General features: G+C 42.1%; 1 protein-coding gene across 2 annotated transcripts in view; it reads left to right on the forward strand.

The window, feature by feature from the left end:
• The window catches only part of nbas (NBAS subunit of NRZ tethering complex), a 186,364-nt gene that overhangs the window by 22,408 nt on the left and 143,956 nt on the right, over nucleotides 1–20,000 (forward strand). For both annotated transcript variants that reach the window (XM_060884210.1, XM_060884211.1), the window contains exons 9-18: nucleotides 2,501–2,599; nucleotides 5,014–5,152; nucleotides 5,319–5,384; nucleotides 7,348–7,476; nucleotides 8,023–8,086; nucleotides 9,389–9,582; nucleotides 13,069–13,332; nucleotides 14,160–14,285; nucleotides 14,752–14,903; nucleotides 15,850–15,987. In XM_060884210.1, the coding sequence (XP_060740193.1) occupies nucleotides 2,501–2,599; nucleotides 5,014–5,152; nucleotides 5,319–5,384; nucleotides 7,348–7,476; nucleotides 8,023–8,086; nucleotides 9,389–9,582; nucleotides 13,069–13,332; nucleotides 14,160–14,285; nucleotides 14,752–14,903; nucleotides 15,850–15,987 (1,371 nt within the window). The remainder of the gene's footprint in view (nucleotides 1–2,500; nucleotides 2,600–5,013; nucleotides 5,153–5,318; nucleotides 5,385–7,347; nucleotides 7,477–8,022; nucleotides 8,087–9,388; nucleotides 9,583–13,068; nucleotides 13,333–14,159; nucleotides 14,286–14,751; nucleotides 14,904–15,849; nucleotides 15,988–20,000) is intronic.

Consider the following 20,000-nt stretch of genomic DNA (forward strand, 5'->3'; position numbering starts at 1 on the left):
ATACTTACCCTTACTCACCCATGTGCACTATACTTACCCTTACTCACCCATGTGCACTATACTTACCCTTACTCACCCATGCGCACTATACTTACCCTTACTCGCCCATGCGCACTATACTTACCCTTACTCGCCCATGCGCACTATACTTACCCTTACTCGCCCATGCGCACTATACTTACCCTTACTCACCCATGTGCACTATACTTACCCTTACTCACCCATGTGCACTATACTTACCCTTACTCACCCATGTGCACTATACTTACCCTTACTCACCCATGCGCACTATACTTACCCTTACTCACCCATGCGCACTATACTTACCCTTACTCACCCATGCACACTATACTCACCCTTACTCACCCATGCACACTATACATACCCTTACTCGCCCATGCACACTATACTTACCCTTACTCACCCATGCACACTATAATTACCCTTACTCACCCATGTGCACTATAATTACCCTTACTCACCCATGTGCACTATACTTACCCTTACTCACCCATGCACACTCTACTTACCCTTACTCGCCCATGCGCACTATACTTACCCTTACTCACCCATGTGCACTATACTTACCCTTACTCACCCATGCGCACTATACTTACCCTTACTCGCCCATGCGCACTATACTTACCCTTACTCGCCCATGTGCACTATACTTACCCTTACTCACCCATGTGCACTATACTTACCCTTACTCACCCATGTGCACTATACTTACCCTTACTCGCCCATGCGCACTATACTTACCCTTACTCACCCATGTGCACTATACTTACCCTTACTCACCCATGCACACTATACTTACCCTTACTCGCCCATGCGCACTATACTTACCCTTACTCGCCCATGTGCACTATACTTACCCTTACTCACCCATGCACACTATACTTACTCTTACTCGCCCATGCGCACTATACTTACCCTTACTCGCCCATGTGCACTATACTTACCCTTACTCACCCATGCGCACTATACTTACCCTTACTCGCCCATGCGCACTATACTTATCCTTACTCACCCATGCGCACTATACTTACCCTTACTCACCCATGCGCACTATACTTACCCTTACTCACCCATGCGCACTATACTTACCCTTACTCACCCATGCGCACTATACTTACCCTTGCTCACCCATGCGCACTAATACTTACCCATACTCTTGAACCTGACCCATACTCTTGAACCTCACCCATACCCTTCAACCTCACCCATACTCATCCATTCTGCTCCATATTTGAACTTATCTAAGACTAAGACTGAGATTGTTACACTATAGCACTGGGAGCTGAGGTGTTGGGATGAAGGTCTGAGGATGAAGCATGTTCGATATGTCCTAATAATACGTCTCAAATGATTTTAAAAAGCTAGCTAACGTAACCAAAGCTGACCCACTGGTAGAACTGATTAAAACAAACCACATTTAGAGGTGAAGACGTGTTTGTCTTTTCAGAACAACAATAAAGTGATATGGTAAACAATCATTAACACCAACATAAGATTCGCTAATTATTGTTCTGACTGTATTGTCGGCGTGTTTAAACATCTGACACGGCCGTCGGGTGTTGCGGTGTTCTTTCTGTATGAATAGTGTATTGGGGGCCAAAGGGAAAGCATGAATCAAATGAGGCTTAAAAACACAATCTGTGTTTGCGACAATTTGTTTTTATGGCGTGTTAGACCCCTTCTGTCAACTGTAATGCCATATAATTGATGTGGAAAGCAGCCAAGCTTGTGATGCACACAAAGCCCAAGCTCAGCAGCTTGAACATGGATTTCTGTTTATTTGATGCCTGGCGAAGTCACGCTAATGAATGGAGCCTTCGTTCCAAATCTCAGGACTTATTTTAAGAGGCAAATGTTAACAGTGCATACACTTTTTTATTTCTTTCACTTTTACACACACAGATCAGCAATCAACCTTTACGTCTCCGTAGAGCCTTTATTCTCTACGACCTTGAGAATAAGCTCAAGTGGATACTGTAGATTTTACAGACGTGGCTCAAGCCACACAATCACCACATTGAGAAAATTAGTTTAGGGTCTCGATTTATTACTTTCCAAAACATTAACCATCACGTTACATCATCAGCTCTGTACTTTTCTCACATGCGGCCTCAAGGTGATATTCCCGAGGTCTATGTAGCATCTGATCTCTCTTGTGTTCTCTTTTCTGGCTACGAGCTTCAGGATTGTTAAGACCGCAGTCTTTTTGGCTGTCTGCATTTGTTTTTGATAGGAAAACAGGAACAGGAAGATGACAAAATGACTAGAAAACAAGCAGAAACGTATTCAGTCTTGTTTGGAAAAGTTAGCGGAGAGTAAACGAGATCTTTGCTCGATTGGTTAGAAGTCAGCGGAAGGTCACAGGCGGTTCTTGGCCACGTTTATTTAGGAAAAGTTCTAGAAATCCTGTGTTCTAACTCTATGATAAACACCACTCACACGCTACGCTCAGCTAACAAGCTTCCTGTTTGTCTTTCAGTACCGGAACTAACCAGAGCTTCCAGGAAAGTCACACCTTCAGTTTCTCCACCCACTATAGCAACGGTGTCACAGCAGCCATCTATCATCCGGGGCACAGGTGAGTAGACCGAAGAGACTCCGAGTTCATATCCTTCTGGGAAGTTGTAATTATGACATCAGGTGCGTTCATGTCACTTTATTCAGAGGTGTCGCCTCAGGTGTACGTTGTGTTTTGCTTTTGAGACGTTTTTTTTAAATCCATTTGTGATGCTGTTGTAAACTACATTGTTTCATATTGCATTTTAATTTGCTTGGATTCGCTTCAGTGACGAGGAAACGTTCGATTTGAACTCATTTACGTCGATTCCACCGTATTTTCTTTTCATCTCAGAAACTTTGCGGTGCCGTTTCCGTTAGCGCGGCTTTTAGACCCGTTTTTTTCCCGCCGTGACTCAGACGCACCATCAGACACGCGAGCGCCGCGTTGATTCACTCTACGTTATCATTCTGGCTCCTTATGTTCCTTCCAGAATGTATTTTTATTACACAAACCAAAACAAACAGTAAAAAGTTTGAAAGCCGTACACACACACACACACACACACATTTAAAAGTTATGCACTTTAACGGGGCTTATAAAAGATTTAACTTTCTGTTCCAAGTACATAAACTGACACTAAAGGCCTGAAGGGTGAGTAATAACACACTGATAGATGTAGGAATCAATTTGGTTCTCCGTTTTCTAATTCACTCTGGACCTCCAGGTATGATCCGGATTTAAAGCGGCCGTTATTCAAAACGGGGCCGTTTCAGAGACTTTCCTGTTCGTCTTGATGTCAAACGCTCGGCTGCCAGTTTATTAGGTACATCGACTGCTAGCTAGCCGCGTTACTTTATATAAAAACCTTCCTGACTGTTTCATTGTGTTTCAGAAGCATGGAACAGTGTAGCAGTAAAACTTGCACTGTACAAGAGTGAACTGTGGCGTGAGAGAGTTTTATTTTTAAACTGCCCACTTTATTAAACACGCCTGTCTCACCGGTGCAGCTTGTTCTCGTACTGTAGGCTGTAATAGTGATAGATTTCCAGCGCACTTTTCTAGTTCATCTGTCCATCCTTTTATTTTGTAGCCAGACTAGCTAAGTGCAACCTCGGTTGTTTTTCAGTTATTCTTTCACACAGACGCTTTATTTTCTCCCTCAGTGTAGAAAGATGTAGAAGTTCAGAAGGATTTAAGGGGAAAGTTTCACTTTAAGGCTGTATCATGAAATTAAAAGCACACAGCACACGCTGGACTGTCACCAGGGGGCAGTGTTAAACTTTAAGAGTGTGTGTGTGTGTGTGTGTATGCGTTTGAGATTAGCTATGTGGTTGCCTACTTTATTCTCTTATCATCTCCTCACACTGGTCTTTGGTTTAACTGATGAGACGTTTCTGAGGGGAAGGTCTGGATTTGAGACACTTTTAGTCTGTCTTTCTCTCTCTCTCTCTCTCTCTCTTTGTCTCTTTCTCTGTCTCTCCATCTGTCTTTCCGTCTTAGTCCTCACTCCATCTGCTGTGTGTTTTGACTTGTAATTATTTAAAACACACACAGTACTTAATATAACTAATACCAATAGTTCTTTCCGAAATCCAGACCACGTCATCGCTTCATCGCTTTATCGTGCAGCAAAGAAGACGAGTAACATGTTCCACAGTTCCACAGCTTCAACGAGGATGATATGAACAAACCTGTTTAAGCTAATTAAAGGGGAAGTGGTGGCTCAAGCGGTTATGGCTCTGGGTTGTTGATCAGAGAATCAGTTTTCGTGCCCCAGCACTGCCAATTTGCCACTGTTGAACAAGGCCCTTAACCCTCGCTGCTCTAGGGGAGTTGTACAGTATCATGGCTCTGACCGTGTGCTCTGACCCCAGCCACCAAAGTGAAGGTAGAATTTCACAGTGAAATTATTTCTTCATGTGTCCCATATGTGACAAATAAAGGCTTCTGTTTATCTTCTGCTTGTTGTGAAAGGCTCTGAGTTATTGATCAGAAGGGCAAAAGTTCGAGCCCCAGAAATACCAAGCTGCCACCATTGGACCCCTCAGCAAGTCCCTTAACCCTCACAGCTGTATCATCTCTCGCAAGCTTCCTAACCTTTCCCTGATTGTTTCAGTCTTCCACCACTGATGGTGGTCACGTGACAAACATCTCAGCTCCTCCGAGACCCTGAAGCACATAGTATTTCAATTCAAACTGTGTCACAATTTTATTTTTATTTGATTTTAATCTTCTTGAGAGATCCTTCATGCTCCTAATTATTCTACTGATGATCGTTGTTACTAATCTTATAAAAACAATGAAATCCTATTCATATTACTAGTCATACATTGGCAAGGCGCTTAAGAGATTCGATGCCGATTTGGTTTTAATTATTATCCTCCCAAAAAAAGAATTCTTTACAATGAACAGTTGACGCTTGACGGAACAGACTCTTAGAACCCGAATTCATGAGAGGGAGATGTTTTAATGTTCGCCTGCGCCCTGCTCAGGTTGCTGCTGGTGGGCGGATGCCGGTCAGATGAAGGCTCTACCTCCACGGCCGCTCGCTGGGGCATCACGGCGTGGAGGGTGTTATCGGGCTCGCCGCATTATAAACACGTCACCAGCTATGAAGATGATGTCTTAGCGGTAAGACACACACACACACACACACTACTCAACTTTCACACTCCACTGAGATTTCTTCTCCTTCGTAATCCATGAGATGATAATAATAATAATCCTGAAAAGATGAAGCATGAACGTGGATGCTAATTAGCACCGATATTAATCGCTGTGTCTTGATTCTGTCCAGTCCCAGAGGAGAGGGCTTTTCCGAATGCCCACATTCCGATTATTTTACAGGCAGAACAACGAACAGGTGAATATCATCACTCATTCTCCCGTTTTTTCAGTCTAATGCCAGTTCCATTGACACATCCGTTAGACTTATCTTCTTAGTACGTCCATTACGTTCCTCTTACACCACAGCGATTTATTTTAGTACCATTTACAGTAAAAGAGCAGTCCCTCTGTTCCAAAGACTCCTGCTTAACACATCCTTTAACACGTTCAAGATTATTATGTTTAAATGCACAGGTTATGCCGAGCGTCGACCGTTAAAAACCTTTTTTTTGCACAGATTAAAAGCTTAACTTCCAGTTCTAGTTGCAGTTCCACTCCAGCCCAGTAGATGGCATTTCTTCTCGACTCAGGGATGAGGGATGTGGTAACCTCGTGGTTAAGGTGTTGGACTCTTGATCAGAAGGTTACGAGTTCGAATCCCAGGTCCATTAATCTTCCATTGCTGGTGCCCTGATTTATACAATCAGGATTTATACTCCTGATTCTAGACGATGCAGCAAAACCAATCGTGAATTTAGAAGTTACCACGAAACCCAGACGTTGGTAAACACCAGTCAGTGTCTAAGTGAGACTTTTTCTCACGGACTATTCCTGTTTGAGTCAGTGTTTTTTTTTTTTTTTGTTTTTTTTTTTATTTATTTATTTATTTTTTTGTCCGAAGTTCCTGACAGCTTGATCTCCTGGGCTTTTCTGTCATATTAGTTATTCCACAAGAACTCACCAAGAAAAATAATTATCTCTCAAGCACTGCAAAATAATCTCAAACACCAGTTGTGGGTCTATAACATGCCAAGGAAGGACATCAGCCAAGAGCTCAGAGAAGCCGCTCATCAGATTGGCAAAGGCCGACAAGGTCGTCTCAGAACAGTTTAAAATCCACCATTCTGCAGTGAGAATGAATGTTTACGAACCTGGATCCTCCAAAACAGTTGGCAGTCTTCCCTGGAGTGGGCGTCCTGCCAAGTTCACGCCAAGGTCAGACTGTTTACCGCTAAGAGATATAAAACAAAAACACCAGAGAGCTGCATCATGTGACCTACAATGGACATTAAATGTCTATCACGAACATAATGATGGCTAGAAAAAGTTCTCTTTCTCCAAAAAAGAATATGGCTGCGTGAGTTAGGTTCTTAAAACTGCTTCTGAACAAACCACAAAAGTGTCTGGAACAGTATCCTTTGGACTGATGAGACCAAAGTGGAGATGTTTGGACATCATGCACAAAAAAGGAAAAAAAACAACACTTCATAGCAATTCTGAAGCCCGGTAACGGAGGAGTGATGATCCAGGCTTGTTTTGTAGTCGCAGGATCGATGAACACTTCATAGCAGAGAATTCTTGAAACAAATCTGAGGCCATTTCTCTAGCAGCTTAATCTGGTCACACAAGAGGTCCACTAGAAAATGATACATCTGACAGAAGAAGAAAGGATCAAGGTGTTGGAACAGTTTTAACCCCGCCCACCTCCTCGTTGATACAGTTTTAACTCCGCCCACCCCCTTTGATAGTTCTAACCCCTTCCATGTCTTCGTTGATACATTTTAAACCACGCCCACCTCCTTGTTGATACAGTTCTAGCCCCACCCATATCCTTGTTGATACACTTTAAACCCCGCCCACCTCCTTGTTGATACACTTCTAGCCCCGCCCACCTCCTTGTTGATACACTTTTAGCCCCAATCACCCTTTGTTAGTTTGTAAGGTTTGTTTACATTGTAAATTGCATCTCAATAAATTTTCAGAAATATTCTGTTCTGTTGTTTTTACAAGTTCCATCCAATATTTTTTTCTTACATGCATGCGTTTTATAGCCAATATGTGATTGTTATTAATAGACATTAAAGACAGTTCTGCAGAATTCATTTTTAAATGGTTACAAAAGTTGTTATAAAGATGTTTATTATGTTGTAGGAGTTCAGTTCACGTTACTGAACTCATGGGAATCTTAAAGACTCCTGTGTGTGTGTGCGTGTGTGTAGGATGGTGTGTTTAGGATGAGTGTGTCTCCTAATGGAGCGATGTTGGCCGTGATCCATTTTTCGGGCGCTCTCAGTGTGTGGGACGTTCCATCACTCAAACAGAGGAGCAGCTGGACCCAGGAGGAGCAGGTAGAGCTTTGGACCTGTGTGTGTGTGTGTGTGTGTGTGTGTGTGTGTGTGTGTGTGTGTGTGTGTGTGTGTGTGTGTGTGTGTGTGTGTGTGTGTGTCCTTGTGGTACCAGTAAGGTCTGTCTGATTAGAAAGATGCTGCATGTTCAGCATCTGCTGCCAAGTTACACTTAGTCACTGTTTTTTCTTTCTTTCTTTCTTTCTACTTCATTGTTCACATTCTTGCTTGCTCTTTCTCTCTCTATCTATCTATCTATCTATCTATCTATCTATCTATCTATCTATCTCTCTCTCTCTCTCTATCTATCTATCTATCTATCTATCTATCTATCTATCTATCTATCTATCTATCTATCTATCTATCTATCTATCTCTCTCTCTCTCTCTCTCTCTCTCTCTCTCTCTCTCTCTCTCTCTCTCTCTCTCTCTCTCTCTCTCTCTCTCTCTCTCTCTCTCTCTCTCTCTCTCTCTCTCTCTCTCTCTCTCTCTCTCTCTCTCTCTCTCTCTCTCTCTCTCTCTCTCTCTCTCTCTCTCTCTCTCTCTCAAGCCTGGCCATGAGGAGATAAATCCCGAGTGGAAGACTTCACTAGAGAAGAGAAAGAAAATCAGAGGTAACTGATGGTTTCAGACAATGTTTAATTAACATTTTAGTAGAAAACACACACACATACTGTACTCCAGTGTTGGATGGATGTATTTACAGATTACACCAAAAGATCTATTTATTTATTTATTTACTTTTAATCTTTGTTTTTTTTGGCAGCACATTTAAACTGAGCACTTTTTCAACACACCCAGAGCACGATGTGTACTATTAAATAACAGACGACTGTTTATTCTTACCATAATGTCCCCTTTAATGTGCACACACACACACACACACACTGAAGCGATCATGTGACGTGAGATGTACAGTTTAATAAAACCCTTCAATTAAAATCACAACATTTTGATGAGGCATTTTCATAATGCAGCTCCAGCACTTCCTCTCTGTCTTTCTGTCTCTGTCTGGTTCGAGTGTGAAGTGAAAGCGTACTTTTCCGCAGTACTTCACTTCTAACTCAGACACAGATGAATGCTTTAGCATAAACGTACCGACAGACTGAAAGCGTCTTTTAGCTCCTGACTGCCTCTGTGTTTATTTTCTGCTTTTCTACACCAGCTAGTACATAATGATCCCTTTTCTTTTTCCTCCCAATTTTTTATTTTTTTAAATTTCTCCATTTTTTTTTTATTCTTTCTAAACTTAGGTTGCACAAGTATTTGTGTATTATTTTGATTTTTTCTGTGTTCCAACCTATACTGCTGTTTCTTTTTCTATTACTACTACTGACTACTGATTCTACCATTATTACTACTACTGATAATAATGATACTACTACTGCTATTACTGATACTACTATTACTACTACTACTGACTACTAATTCTACCATTATTACTACTACTGATAATAATGATACTACTACTGCTATTACTGATACTACTATTACTACTGACTACTGACTTCTGATTCTACCATTATTATTACTGCTGATTCCATCTATATCTAATAGTATCTAGCCCTTTCTCAATATTTTATTCTTCCATCAAAGGAACATTTTATTTATTTAATCATAGCAGAGTAACATAACAGCTTAATGCGAGAGGTGAAGCAGAAGACAGTAGAAGCATTAATTTAAGCAATGATTGACTTTTTTTTTATATGTAAAGAAACTCAGATTATTGGAAATGTATTTTGTAGTAATGGAGGATTTAAAACTTATTTTTTATTTAAAAGATTTGTGATATAACTTGGTTGAATTGGTAAAATCATGAAATCTTTTAGGAACTGATAAACATGCATTTATAACAGGTTATTAACTATTAAAAGTTATTAAAATATCTCTCTCTCTCTCTCTCTCTCTCTCTCTAGATAAAGAGCAGTATCAGTCTTTGATGGATGTGGGTTGGTGGAGTGATCAGGCTCTGATTCTGGCTCGTTGTTCCGGCTCTCTCACCGTTTCCTCTGTGCGAGCTCTCACTAATCTCCTGGGAAAATCGTGTGAATGGTTTGAGCCCTCGCCCCGAGTCACCTCGGCTCATGATGGAGGATTTCTCAGCCTGGAGGTGTGTGTGTGTGTGCGCGTGCCTGCGCAAGCACTGCCAATAGCATTCATTCATTCATTCATTCATCTTCTACCGCTTATCCGAACTACCTCGGGTCACGGGGAGCCTGTGCCTATCTCAGGCGTCATCGGGCATCAAGGCAGGATACACCCTGGACGGAGTGCCAACCCATCACAGGGCACACACACACTCTCATTCACTCACACACTCACACACTACGGACAATTTTCCAGAGATGCCAATCAACCTACCATGCATGTCTTTGGACCGGGGGAGGAAACCGGAGTACCCGGAGGAAACCCCCGAGGCACGGGGAGAACATGCAAACTCCACACACACAAGGTGGAGGCGGGAATCGAACCCCGACCCTGGAGGTGTGAGGCGAACGTGCTAACCACTAAGCCACCGTGCCCCCCCAATAGCATTATTATTATTATTATTATTATTATTATTATTATTATTATTATTATTATTATTATTATTATTATTATTATTATTATTATCAGTGCTCCAGTGCTTCCTACTTGTACTACTATAGCTACTATTACTACTGACTACTGAAGTAACAATTAAGCAGTAGCGGCAGCTCAGCATTTAAGATACTGGACGATGTATGATGTCATATCACAGCATGTACAGTAACTATAACTGATATGGATTTTGCATCCCTTTGCATAACTGTTCCAACATATACTACTGTTTTTTTTTACTAACTACTGATACTACCATTGTTACTACTGTATACAATGGTACCACTACCATTACTAATTCTACAATTTAACTACTGACCTTGATACTACTACAGACTACTGCTTTTCCCACTGTTACTACTAATACTGAAACTACTAATATTACTATTATTACTACTACTGCTACTGACTGCTGATTCTATAACTAATACGTCTGGCACTGATACTACTATTACTACTGGTACCATTACTTCTATTACCATTAGCACCGATACTACTACTGTAATGGTTAGAGAGTTTGACTCCTAAACCTAAGGTTGTGGGTTCGAGTCTCGGGCCGGCAATACCACGACTGAGGTGCTCTTGAGCAAGGCACCGAACCCCCCCAACTGCTCCCCGGGCGCCGCAGCATGAATGGCTGCCCACTGCTCCGGGTGTGTGTTCATGGTGTGTGTGTGTGTGTGTGTTCACTGCAGTGTGTGTGCACTTTGGATGGGTTAAATGCAGAGTATGAATTCTGAGTATGGGTCACCATCCTTAGCCGTATGTCACGTCACTTTCACTTTCACTACTGCGACTGACTACTGATTCTACAACTAATACTACTGGCTCTGATACAAGTACTACTACTACTACTACTGTAGTAGTTGTACCATTGTACCATTATTACTATCAATGTTGACACTACTACTGACTACTGCTTCTCTCACTGTTACTACTAATCCTGAAACTACTACTACTACTACTACTACAACTGACTACTGATTCCATATCTAATACTACTGCCACTGATACCACTACTACTACTACTACTACTACTACAACTACTACTACTACTACTACAACAACTACTACTACTACTACTACAACTACTACTACTGCTGACTACTGATTCAATAACTAATACTAAAGTAACTGAAACCACTGCTACTGCTACTACTACTACTACTACTGCTGACTACTGATTCCATAACTAATACTACTGCCACTGATACTACTACAACTACTACTACTACTACAACTACTACTACTACTACAACTACAACTACTACTACTACTACTACTACAACTACTACTACTGCTGACTACTGATTCAATAACTAATACTAAAGTAACTGAAACCACTGCTACTGCTACTACTACTACTACTGCTGACTACTGATTCCATAACTAATACTACTGCCACTGATACCACTACTACTACTACCACTACTGACTACTGTTTTTACCACTATTACCACTGATGTTAATACTACTACTACTACTACTACTGTTAGTGATAGGTACTTGGACTGCTTCTCTTACTACTACTGCTGGTTTACCTCAGTAGTTTTCCCAGCCATCTTGCTTGCCATCTCCATCCCAAATATCTTCGATGTAGAGCAAAAACGAAAGGCTTAGTCGAAAGAATGACCTGTTGTTGCCACTGCTGCTTCTGTTATTACTTCTGACCACTATAGCACTACAACTATTCCCAGCTATACTACTGCTCCGATTGCTTTTATTGCTTTTACTAGTTTTCAGTAGTTGCTAGTACTGTTATAGCGGGTACTTATTATTAATATATTACTGTTACTCATACAGTACCTATAATACTCCTGTTACTACTGACTACTGCTGAAACTCCATTGTTCGTGCTTTTCCTACTACTACATCTAGTACTTATGATTTCTTCTTGTGCCTCAACAAGTTGTATTGTTAGTACTAGTTAAATAATATCAATGCGATATTGTAAATCATTAGAATTATTAAACGAATAGCTGGAAGTTGTTGCGAGTTTTAATTTCTGTCAGTCAAAGATATGCTTCTGTGTACTTTTCAAAATATAAGATAAAAATTATACATATTTTTTTATTCTTTTTGTATTTTTTTGTACTTTTCCCACAGGAATGAATTTTTATAAACGATAATTTTATTGTAACTAATAAAAATAAAGGTAAATATCTGTGACAAGCGGAAAAAAGAATGAGATTAAAAAAAAAAACCCTTCCCAAGTAGCTATAACTGCTGATGCGTTATCTTCATTATAAAGGTTAAAGTTTAAGTTTAAAGTATATCATTATTTTCCGGCCGTATAGACAGCGCTGCATTCTTCCTCTCTTCCTCTCCAGTTATCTCTCCAACAGCTTCCAGGTGAACCTGAGGTTGTTAAAAATCATACGTGGCTCAGGAGTAAATAAAAGGCAAGACGTCCACAAACTTTTGACAGCTCAGATCGAACTCCACAAGGTTAGGGGAGGGATACCGCTTAATGGATGCTGTGCACACCTGATCTGATGGGGAAGAGGGACAAAAATGGACAGATGGCGTGTGTGTGTGTGTGTTTAAAACGTGTTCCCACTCCGCAGGTTCTTCGTCATCACACCTCTCGTAAAGGAAGCGATGTGGTGCTGATATCCCGCTTTTATCTGCAGGCCATCTTCATAAAACCGATTCACAGTCTGACGTCCTCTTAAAAAAAGTCGTCATCTTTTATCACGGCCTTCTTTTATTATTTCCTACGTACCTCTCTGTCTGTTGGCCTTTTATGCCGTGATTCTTGTGCAGGAGGTGTGTTTTAAAAAAAAAAAGGTAGCTTGAGGGCAGGAATGAGTGATGGAAAGTGGAGAAAGAAATGTGTGTGTGTGAGAGAGAGTGTGTGAGTGTTTTTCTTGCTGATGCATGTTTTGCTCCAGGGTTTTTCTAATGATTGAAAATGGCAGTAAAATGCAGAGTAGGCGAGATTTGTGCAAGTTTGTTTGTTTGTTTATTATTCATTTTGCGCAGGACAATTTAAAACTCTTTCTCTGTCCCTCAGTGTGAGATTAAACTGGCACCAAAGCGTTCACGCCTGGAGAGCAGCGCCTCCAGCAACGACGACGACGACGTCGAGGAAGACTCGGATTCTGATGAGGAATCCTCGGCGAAGGCGCGTTATTTCGGTTATGTAAAGCAGGGCCTGTATTACGTGACCGAAATGGAGCGATTCGCTCCTCCCAGGAAGAGGCCACGCACCGTCCTGAAAAACTACAGACTGCTCAGCCTGAGGTCTACCACACCTGAGGAGCTCTACCTGAGGAAGGTGAGGTGGGCAGGTGTGGGGTGTGAATTTGTATATTATTCATATATATTATATATATATATATATATATATATATATATATATATATATATATATATATATATATATATATATATATATTTTTTTTTTTTTTTGAGTATGATGATAATGGATAGTTGGATATAATATATTCCTCCGAGCAACTATAGACCGATACGATATTCCTTAGTTTCTTTTGTTTGTATCTGCTGTTTCACTTCAGGTTAAGTGAAAACTGATAATTAGTATTTAAAGAGGTGGGTGAAAGACACCACCACCCTCGACCCGCTGGCCTCGTTAGTGGTCCAGTCAGCACGGCGCAACGAGCTCGGCGTAGCTCATCGAAGCCGATCAGAACACGCGCAGCCCCATTAACGCACTACAGGACAGCTTCAGAGTCGAACAGGATGTCGAGTGGCCTGTGAATATTGAAAGCCTCTGTGGTTTCGGTCCCCACAGTGATTTGTGAGAGCAGAAGCTTTCATTGTGGCTGGACGAACAGAGGCGATAATGCTTTGTTTACGACACACAGACATAATGAGGAGCCATGGGAGCTAAGCAGAGGCATCTAACCTCTCTCTCTCTCTCTCTCTCTCTCTCTCTCTCACGATCCCCCCACCTCCTCAACTCTCTGCCCCCCCTCCTCTCTCCCATTTCCCCTCTCTCTCTCTCTCTCTCTCTCTCTCTCTCTAAAACCCTCTCCCACTCTGTCTCTCTGTCTCCCCATCTCTATCCCCCCTCCATCTCAATCCCCCCCTCCCACCCTGTCTGTTTTTCCCTCCCCTTTGCCCTTTGCCCTGAGCATGCAGATTGATAATGAGGAATACGGGGAAGCTTTGTCTTTGGCTCACGTCTACGGTCTGGACTCGGATCTGGTCTATCAGAGACAGTGGAGGAAGTCGTCTGTGAGCATCGCCTCTATACAGGACTATCTGGTAAGAGTCCACATGTGTGAGTAAGTTACACACTGTAGCATCCAGATCTCAAACCTGATTGGTCAGTAGTGCTATGATGTAATTCAAATCACGTGCCATTTTCTCAATATATCTTTTTTATATCTTTTTTCTTATTTTTTTCTCTTAAAGACAGGGACATGTACAGGAAACGTAAGTGGTTACAACTATAAACTGCTGAAAAGTCTTGACATGTTATTCCTAGATTTCCTAGCAGTAACAGATTGCTGTATCATAAGAGGAATAAAACGTTTCAGGACCCACTTTGCGTAAACGAAGTTAACGGCGTTAGCTTCAACACCACACCCTGATGATTATTTTCCCGAAACTGCACACTTCTATGAACCTAGAACTTTTTCTGGACATTTTATTTATTTTAACAAAAAAAACAGTGTATACTGTGCTGTATATGATGTGTGTGTGTGTGTGTGTGTGTGTGTCTTTTCAGAGCAAGATAAAAAAGCGGTCCTGGGTGCTACACGAGTGTGTAGAAAGGGTTCCAGAGAACGTAGACGCTGCCAAGGAACTCTTAGAGTACGGCTTGAAAGGAACCGACCTGGAGGCCCTTATCGCCATTGGCAACAGGGAGGATGGAGGCAGGTGTGTGTGTGTGCAGGTGTTCTAACACGCCCTCCCCAATCCAAACACACACACATTCAATCAAGGTTTAAATTAAAAATCAGTGATCTAATCCACTTATTCACGTGCTAACATTTCTAATATACCCACAATGCACCGGGCTTAACAACAGAGTCTCTAGACACACGTACCGCTCGGATTGTAGCGCGTCATCAGTGTAGCCGTTCTTCAGCCTCGAGTCTCTCGAGATCAGAATTGTGAAAGAACGGAAACACAAAATTGCGACAGATTTTGTTTTATTATAAACCCAGTCTTGTCCGAATCGATGATGGCCACCGCATAGTCCTGGAAAAAATATGGAATCATAAACTATTAGAGTTTAATCTGTAACACTGTGTGTGTGTGTGTGTGTGTGTGTATATATATATATTATCCACATGTATACAAGATGTCATTGCTTACTCCAAACATCCTTAGCAAGTCCACGTGTTTGTTCACGAGTCTTGGGAATAAAATATACGCATTCATGTGAAAATCTCTAAAAAACACAGCGGTAAAAGATCCTCGAGTTGATTTAATTGATCCTAGGTACGTTTTCTTGATGTTTACTTCTAGCTGTTTACTGCAGAACTAGAACACAGGGAAGGTGGCATCAGTAATACAGAGACGGAGCGAGTTATTGTCATCAAGTCAATCAGAAAAAAGAATTTCTAACGTCGTGTCTCAGACCCAAGCACACTCAGTACGACGCAGTGAAACGCTTGTAGTTCCTCTCAAATAATATGAGGTTATTTCAGTTAATACCGCAGTTAGGAGTTTTGCACCTCCGCCGTTTCTATATTATCGAATAACTTTATATGATTCTGCTGTTACAGATTTGTGGATTTGTATAAAAACCGTTAGAAGAAAGGTGAACTGATTAACCATGGAGAACGTTTTTCTTCTTCCTCTTCGTCTTCCTGGTTAGGTTTATCTTACCGGGCGACGTGGACATGGATGATGCTCCGTATGAGGATTTCCACTCGGTGGAAGAAGAAATGGAGAGAAAGCGACAGAGAGAAGCAAAGAAAAGACAGGATCTGCTTCAGAAAGTAGATTTCAGCAAGTGAGTTTTTTTCTAATACACCTGAACACAGACACACATACACCTTGGTGGTGGAAGGTGCGTCTCGAGAGAGGCAGTAATATCAGTACTAAATGGAAGAGAGAGAGAGAGAGAGAGAGAGAGAGAGGGAGAGAGGCAGTAATATCAGTACTAAATGGAGGAGAGAAAGAGAGAGCGGGCGAACGCAAGAGAGAAGGCGAGAGAAAGAGAGGGCAAGCACATAATATATATAGAGAGAGAGAGAGACAGAGTGAGAGAGAGAGGCTGAGCACATGAGAGAGAGAGAGAGAGAGAGAGAGAGAGAGAGAGAGAGAGAGAGGCTGAGCACGAGAGAGACAGAGAGAGAGAGAGAGGCTGAGCATATGAGAGAGAGAAAGAGACAGAGAGAGAGAGAGAGAGAGAGAGAGGCTGAGCACACGAGAGAGAGAGAAAGAGACAGAGAGAGAGAGAGGCTGAGCACACGAGAGAGAGAGAGAGAGAGAGAGAGAGAGAGAGAGAGACTGAGCACATGAGAGAGAGAGAGAGAGAGAGAGAGAGAGGCTGAGCACATGAGAGAGAGAGAGAGGCTGAGCACACGAGAGAGAGAGAGAGAGAGAGAGAGAGAGAGAGAGACGCTGAGCACACGAGAGAGAGAGAGAGAGGCTGAGCACACGAGAGAGAGAGAGCGAGAGAGGCTGAGCACACGAGAGAGAGAGAGAGAGAGAGAGAGAGAGAGAGAGAGAGAGAGAGAGAGAGAGGCTGAGCACACGAGAGAGAGAGGGAGGCTGAACACGAGAGAGCGAGAGAGACAGAGAGGCTGAGCACATGAGAGAGAGAGAGAGAGAGAGAGAGAGAGAGAGAGGCTGAGCACACGAGAGAGAGAGAGCGAGAGAGGCTGAGCACACGAGAGAGAGAGAGAGAGAGAGAGAGAGAGAGAGAGAGAGAGGCTGAGCACACGAGAGAGAGAGGGAGGCTGAACACGAGAGAGAGAGAGACAGAGAGGCTGAGCACATGAGAGAGGAGAGAGAGGCTGAGCACATGAGAGAGAGAGAAAATGAGAGGGACAGCGAGAGAGAGAGATGAAGAGAGAGAGAGGACGAGAGGGACAGCGAGAGAGAGAGATTAGGTCCTAAATGGGGGGGAGACGTGGAGGGTAAAATTAAAGTCCTTTATATTTCCTTCTAATCTGCATGACTTTAGTTATACTCTGAACCTTGAGCCTAAAAGAAAAGGAAGACACACACACACACACACACACACACACACACACACACACACACACACACACACAGGAGTGGAAGAAGAAGGAAAAGCCGGCCGTGTAAACACTACTAATCAGAGAAGTCTTGTTTACACACTGCAATGCTTGTACGATTTTTCAGCCCATAACGTGCTCCAGACGCTTAACACGCTCCCTAATGTCTCGCCTCACACAGCCTCATGAACTGCAACCACTTAATTACAGCTCCGTCCCAGCAGCCGTCCAATTCCACTCCTGCTGCGTACGTGTGTGTGTGTGTGTGTGTGTGTGTGTGTGTCTTCATGCATGTCTACAGTGTCTTATCATGTGCTATTATAAACAATCCCTGATTTACTAAAGATCTGCATGTGCATACTTGATAACACCTGACAAAAAGTGCTGATTTAATAACAGCATCCCGACTGAGAATTGCATCTTTCAGCTTTTTCACAGACATAATCAATATGCAAATTCATGGTTTATTAAACCTTTACAGTACAGATTAGTGGCACCGTACTACGCCGTACCAGGTAATACGACCTGGTAAATAAGGACTTAATCTTACGGACACAAGCTGGTGTTTGGTTTTAGTGATTTATTCCCTTTTGTAGTTATTTTGCACCTCACAGAGGTCCACCGTGTCAGGATTCTCAGTGGAGCAGCACAAGGGACGGGATCCAAAACTAAAACCTGAGCCTGTATTCATAAAAACTCTAAGAATGATCTCAGAGAGCTCCTAACTAGGAACCTTATCTTCAGAGTGATTCAGGAGAAATCTCAGAGCAACACAGAGTAAGGAAAATACAACATCTTTTATCTTAGAGAGGAGGCGGGGCTTAACACTGCTCTATTAAAAGCCTTCACTCCGTCCCTATGTTAAAGGTGCCCTTCCACACAAAACCGTTTTTACTTGTATTTTTTGATATGTGTTAGGTCCATATTTGTTTGTGTTGTGTCCTGAATGTGAAAACGAACTGTTACCTCCCCGGTCAGTTCTAGCCACTTAAAACAAATAAGCGGAGAAATCAGGTCAGTTGGAAAAGCTGCTCAGAGTGACGTAGTAATGATCGAGCTCATTACTATTCATGAGCTCTCCCACTTGAGACCGCGCCCCCAGAATTCGTGTAGCTCAGTGAGTTTCCTATACAGCAAGGACGGCTGAACGTCAACGGGCTTGTGAAGAAGCCGTTCTGCCGCAATTCAAGGTGATTGTAAACAAATTTCCTCTAGCCTAGGCTACTTATTGCGCTGGGTGAATGAATAGTCATGCGCTCGTATCCTAGCGGTTAGCCAATCGGAGCCAAGCAGCATAGCTCATTTGAATATTCATGAGAACTGGCTCAAATCGAGCTGAGTCTTCCTGCAGGATTTCTATACCACACTAGAATGGCTTGAAAAACTTCAGACATTACCACAAAAGTAGTGAAATCCGTGTGGCAGGGCATCTTTAAGATATTTGAGGCTATATCGTGTAGGGATTACGTTCATGACCGATCATATTAGAGATGCTCGAACATCTGTATGTTACTAATGTGCCAATTTATAGCATTTCTGCCTCTATGGGATTCCGCTCTGTTTCAGAGATGCTTGTGTCTCTCTGGATGACGTAGCGGCAGAATATATATAGTGTTTGCACAAACACAGTGTTGTGTTGAGTGATGATAGTGTTGAGTGATGACACAGTGTTGTGTTGAGTGATGATAGTGTTGAGTGACACGGTGTTGTGTTCAGTGTTGAGTGACAACACAGTCTTGTGTTGTGTTCAGTGTTGTGTTGTACACAGTGTTAAGTGATGACACAGTGTTGAGTGATAACACATAACACAACACTGTGTCAACACTCAGCACAACACTGTGTCATCACTCCACACTCAACACAACACTGTATCATCACTCAACACTCAACACAACACTGTATCAACACAACACAACACTGTGTCATCACTCCACACTCAACACAACACTGTATCATCACTCAACACTCAACACAACACTGTATCAACACTCAACACAACACTGTGTCATCACTCCACACTCAACACAACACTGTATCATCACTCAACACTCAACACAACACTGTATCAACACTCAACACAACACTGTGTCATCACTCCACACTCAACACAACACTGTATCATCACTCAACACTCAACACAACACTGTATCAACACTCAACACAACACTGTGTCATCACTCAACACTCAACACAACACTGTATCATCACTCAACACTCAACACAACACTGTATCAACACTCAACACAACACTGTGTCATCACTCAACACTCAACACAACACTGTATCATCACTCAACACTCAACACAACACTGTATCAACACTCAACACAACACTGTGTCATCACTGAACACTCAACACATCAAAACAGACTAAGCATGTTATACACGTACATCAAATAAACTCGAAGCTTCCTCACATCACGTCACTCCCCAATTGGAGTCGTTCAGAAACATTTATTTCATTTTTGCATTCATTTTTTTATGACCTGTTCCTGCTAGAAGTTCACTAGATTGCAGCCTACAGCACAAACAACCTGTGCTAGCCTTTAGGTTTTTAGTTAGTATCATTTATACAGGAAATTTAATCGCTTAACAAAGAATCTTTAATTCCAGCAGGTTGGGTTTAAAAGGGGTGTTAAAGTCATTCGGTGTCAGTGATGTCAGTGTTGTGGCTCAGACAAACCCCATCTGTTTGGGCCGTTTATTGTTATTCTGTGTAGTCTGCAGTAGAAAAACTCTATTAACGTCCATTTAACACACACACACACACACACGTGTTA

This window comes from Tachysurus vachellii, chromosome 12 (genome assembly GCF_030014155.1).
Source record: "Tachysurus vachellii isolate PV-2020 chromosome 12, HZAU_Pvac_v1, whole genome shotgun sequence".
Taxonomy (NCBI): domain Eukaryota; kingdom Metazoa; phylum Chordata; class Actinopteri; order Siluriformes; family Bagridae; genus Tachysurus; species Tachysurus vachellii.